Source organism: Phocoena sinus, chromosome 9 (assembly GCF_008692025.1).
Source record: "Phocoena sinus isolate mPhoSin1 chromosome 9, mPhoSin1.pri, whole genome shotgun sequence".
In the NCBI taxonomy this organism is placed as follows: Eukaryota; Metazoa; Chordata; class Mammalia; order Artiodactyla; family Phocoenidae; genus Phocoena; species Phocoena sinus.
The window spans coordinates 81,138,927-81,144,100 of NC_045771.1; the positions used below are offsets into that span (position 1 = coordinate 81,138,927).

Sequence of the window (5,174 nt, forward strand, 5' to 3'; positions counted from 1 at the left end):
GATTTTCCTTGTTTCTTGATGTAGGCTTGTATAGCTATAACTTTCCGTCTTAGAACTGCTTTTGCTGCATCCCATAGGTTTTGGATCATCATGTTTTTGTTCTCATTTGTCTCTAGGTATTTTTTGATTTCCTCTTTGATTTCTTCAGTGATCTCTTGGTTATTTAGTAACGTAGTGTTTAGCCTCCATGTGTTTGTGTTTTTTACATTTTTTTCCCGTAATTGATTTCTAATCTCATAGCTTTGTGGTCGGAACAGATGCTTGATATGATTTCAGTTTTCTTAAATTTACTGAGGCTTGGTTTGTGACCCAAGATGTGATCTATCCTGGAGAATGTTCCATGTGCACTTGAAAAGAAAGTGTAATCTGCTGATTTGGGATGGAATGTCCTATAAATATCAATTAAATCTGTCTGGTCTATTGTGTCATTTAAAGCTTGTGTTTTGATTTTAATTTTCTGTCTTGATCTCCAGTGATGTAAGTGAGTTGTTAAAGTCCCGCGCTATTATTGTGTTACTCTCGATTTCCTCTTTTATAGCTGTTAGCAATTGCCTTATATATTGAGGTGCTCCTATGTTGGGTGCATATATATTTATATTGTTATATCTTCTTGGATTGATCCCTTGATCATTATGTAGTGTCCTTCCTTGTCTCTTGTAACATTCTTTATTTTAAAGTCTATTTTTTCTTTCTTTTTTTAAATTTATGTATGGAGTTTTCCATTTTTAATATTTGGTTAAACAATATACATCTTTTGTAAACAAACCCAGCACGAGGCCAACAAAAAGGAATAAAAGCAAGAAAAACAAAAAGCCTAGGATTGCCCCTTACTGGGCATCAGGGTCAGGACTGCCCCCTTTCTAAAGGAAGTGGGGCTTTTTGCCCTTGGGCATCAGCATAGGTCCCTGTTCCTAAGCACCAGAATTGGATACGAACAGAGAAACCAGCCCTGAAATGTTAAAGCGTCTTTGCATATATCCCACTGGCTCACAGACTCCAAGTGCATGGGGACTCCTTTGAAGTGCCATTTGCACAGGCCCAAGCAGACTGGTGGCGAGGAGTTTCCTTCTCCTCCCAGGAAATGGCTTACATCACTGACAGTGCCAATGGACACAAGGTCCTGCTTGTGACAATGAGCAAGGTTGGCTGTAACTTCTGGCTGGTGGTGGTTGGAATGTCATTGTGCGGGGGCGAAGAGCTCCCTGTGGTGCCAAGCAGGTCTGGTGTAGAAAATGGTGCAGAAGACAATGCGGCCACTTGCTGAGAGGGTGTAATGCAGTTGCCGCTTGGTGGCCTCTGTTACTCAGCATAAAAAATGGCCTTGTTGGATTGAAGATACATGTGCAGAAAAAGTGCTGGTGTAAACATGCACTCCAGTCACAATGGGGAGAAAGCCTCAGCTTCATCCCGTTAAGCTTGCTCAGGCTGGACACGCAAGCCCCAGGCTGGCTCTGCTATTGGAGAGGTCTGGCCAGTGGGGCAGCTCTCAGACCTGCCAAAACCACTGACCTGTGAGGGCTGGACAGGCCATCCTTGCCTGCCCGCCTGCCCTGAGAAAACCACAGCCCCTGTGGTTACAGGCGGTGTAGTATGACCCTTACTTCTCCTTTTGTTTTCCCGAGTTACGTGGAGAATAGTGGCCTACAAGTATTTAAAGAGGTAGGGGGCAGGTCTATCCTCAGTTGATCTGTAAAGTAAGCTACAGAGAGATGACAAAGCGTAATGCACATGTCCACCCAATGTGAGGGCTCTGCTTCTTGTCACTATAGTGACTCCAAGCCTAGGATTTCTACCCATTCTAGCTGCTCCAAGTTTCTGAAGGCTTATCTTCCCAATACTTTCCTTGCCCAGCTCTGTCTCAAACTAGTAGAATTTGATGTCAAAGGCAGTCTTATTTTTTTCCTGATTTTTGCCAGAGTGGGTCAGCTGGAAAAACTGCCCTTTTGACTATCTTGTGCCCCAAAGCCTCCTAAACCAATGCAATGCAGTGAAGTGGGAGGGATGATGCTGGAGTGAGGCGGACAGGCTGCCCATGCCTTCCCCAGCCTGGTTCTGGCCACATCCTCTTAGGAATCTAGCTCACCCTGTCACACTAGACTGTCACAGGATTCAACCACCCGGCATGGAATATTAGAGAACTTTTCATTATAAAACTCCAAGGATGGCCATAAAACACTCTTAAAAATGGGGTAAGGGCTGCATTAAGTGTTGGAGACAGCATGCTGTACTGCTGCTGCAGTTTTGGAGATGGTTTCCTAAGAGGCCTTTTTGCTCTAAGTCCTTCAAACCCGTCAACATGGGCTTTGCCTGTACTATGTCTTCAGATCCACTGGTTGCCAGGAAAGGGGAATTGAAGGCAATATCTCCAGGTGAGTCAGAGTAGCAGTGAACTCCAGCAGAGCCTCTGCCAAGTCCTCAGAGAAATGGGGAAATAAGCTAAGACCCACCTTTCTTTCTCCTCTCTTAAATAAAACAAAAGTCTTCCATAACTTTCCCTAAGCACACAGAGCTCCCACTTTCCTTCCCCAGAACAAGCAACACTGGTTGGTTCTGTAACAGTCTACACGTCTGTCCTATTGCACTGTCAAACCTGAGGGGGAAAACCCGTTGAGACGTTTGGGGACGTGGCAAGGGCAGACCCACTGTAGAGGCCACAGCACATCACAGAGGATTTCGGGGTTTGAGGTGAGGGAAGGCTGGGTAGAACTGTTACACATCAGCCCTCCAGCTGTGATGGGCCTCCACCTCTTCTGGTACCACCAGCAGGAGTTCACAGTTCTTTCCTCGCAAAAGATGTTTTAGAAATTTCCTGAGCTTGCCCTCCCCTCCAATCCATTCGGGAGTCTTCAGTTCGGAGTCGAGGTTGTAATGGGCACCTCCCACCTCTCGAACACAGATCCAGTGCTGCCTTTTTTTTTTTTTTTTCCCGCGGTACGTGGGCCTCTCACCGTTGTGGCCTCTCCCGTTGCAGAGCCCAGGCTCTGGACGCGCAGGCTCAGCGGCCATGGCTCACAGGCCCAGCCTCTCCGCGGCATGTGGGATCTTCCTGGACCGGGGCACGAACCCGTGTCCCCTGCATCAGCAGGCGGACTCTCAACCACTGCGCCACCAGGGAAGCCCTAGTGCTGCCTTTTGAGTGGCAACTTCAGTGGACCCCAACACAGGCTGGAGGGCAGATTCATGATGAAGCCCATAACGTTAGTGAGAGCAATGGCTCCGACATCCTTGAGCTTGTCCCACCAAACATCTTCACAGTCTTTGGTTTGAAGTGCTGCCATAATGACGTTCACATCGTAGTTCCCATTTCCCAGCATGCTCTTCTTGTGGGGGGTCATCACCATGGTGTTTGGAGACAACCTCTGGAAAATCTCTCGCAGCGTGTCCCGGGTGAAGGCATTGCTGTCCTGGAAGACGTTATTGAGGGCGTGCAGAGCACAAAGCTCCCTGTGCTGTTTCTCATGGTAGATTTGTAGGGGTGCAGCCTGGGGCAGCTCCAGTGATTCGGATTTGGCTTTGTCTCCTTTCCATGGCACGCAACTCATGTTTTTCGTTTTAGGTTCCAGAGAGGGCTAAAAACACCCCACTCTTCCCTCCTGAGGAGGAATGTAAGCTTCTCAGTCTTTGCAGGATTCCTGAGGTCTACCTTATTTTCTGGTGTCCATGATTTATGTTTTGTCACGGGGAGAAAAGGTTGTAATCAAAAGGAACAATAATCCCCCTCTTCTCAAAACAAAGATAACTTTTGGATTTAGTGTATTTTGCCACCACTGTCGAAGTGCAGCAGTTTAAAAAAAAATCATATAAAATCTAAGACCTTGTTTTCCTTCTTCCACCCTCCTCTTCGACCCCTTCCAAAAAAACACGATTTTCTTGCTGTATTTTCCTTTCTGCAAATGCCAAATAGGCCTCAAGGCTGGAGGACCGAACGGAGTCGGTCACATCGCTCCTTTTCTTCCATTTCTTTGGTACCACAACGCCACTGACTCAGCAGACAAGGCCTAGGTGGCGGATAAAATGCAAATTTCAAGCAGCTAGCGAGGGTCGGCCAGCGTGGGATCGCGGGCCCTGCTGGGGCGTCGTGGGAGGCTCTCCATCCTCTCGGTAGTGGTGGGACCCCGCGGGGCCGAGGACAGCGCAGCTCCGTCGGAAAGCACGGACTCTCACCCTCTCGCCACGGCCCGCTGCAGGCCGCCACCTGGGCCGCACTTGGGCGGGCGAGCGAGCGCGCGCACCTGAGCCCGACGTCAGCGGCCCCAGCCCGGCGCCGTGCTCTGAAAACGCCCTCCTTCGTCGTCCCATCCCCCGCCCTGCTGCGGCATCCCCTCTGATGTCGGCCTGACGTCAGCAGCGCCGGCTTTGGGGCCGCGGCCGCCGTGCGTCTGTTGCGCGGGTGCAGGCTGCGTTGGGCCCCCTGGCGGTGTGGGGTGGGTAGCCCGGCGGCGGCTGTAGCGGCGACTCGCCGCAGGTAGAGATAGTGCCCGGCTCCTTGGCTGGTGCCCGGATCCTCTGCTCTCTCCCTCCGGGGCTGGGCAGGGCGAACGGAGTCCCGCCTCCGATGCCTGTCCAACCCCTCTTCTCCCCCGGGGCGTCGGCTCAGTTCCCAGTCGATTTTTTCTGATATGAGTGTTGCTACTCCAGCTTTCTTTTGATTTCCATTTGCATGGAATATCTTTTTCTATCCCATCACTTTCAGTATGTATGTGTCCCTACGTCTGAAGTGGGTCTCTCCTAGACAGCATATATATGGGTCTTCTTTTTGTATCCATCCAGCGAGCCTATGTCTTTTGGTTGGAGCATTTAATCCATTCACGTTTAAGGTAATTATCCATATGTATGTTCCTATTACCATTTTCTTAATTGTTATGGGTTTCTTTTTGTAGGTCCTTTTCCTCTCTTGTGTTTCCTACTTAGAGAAGTTGCTTTAGCATTTGTTGTAGAGCTGGTTTGGTGGTGCTGAATTTTCTTGTTTTTGCTTGTCTGTAAAATTTTGATTTCTCCATCGAATCTGAATGAGACCCTTGCTGGGTAGAGTAGTCGTGGTTGTAGGTTCTTCCCTTCCATCGCTTTAAATATGTCATGCTACTCCCTTCTGGCTTGTAGAGTTTCTGCTGAGAAATCAGCTGTTAACCTTATGGGAGTTCCCTTGTATGTTATTTGTTGTTTTTCCCTTGTTG

The 5,174-nt window shown here is 48.8% G+C and overlaps 1 protein-coding gene across 1 annotated transcript; it reads right to left on the reverse strand.

The window, feature by feature from the left end:
* Window positions 1-2,709: 2,709 nt before the first annotated feature.
* LOC116759213 (josephin-1-like) lies at window positions 2,710-3,542 on the reverse strand. The gene is made up of 2 exons (XM_032642652.1): window positions 3,130-3,542; window positions 2,710-2,908 (listed from the first exon to the last, which is right to left on the reverse strand). The coding sequence occupies exons 1-2, from the start codon at window positions 3,540-3,542 to the stop codon at window positions 2,710-2,712; spliced, it is 612 nt and encodes a 203-aa protein (XP_032498543.1).
* Between the last annotated feature and the right edge of the window lie 1,632 nt (window positions 3,543-5,174).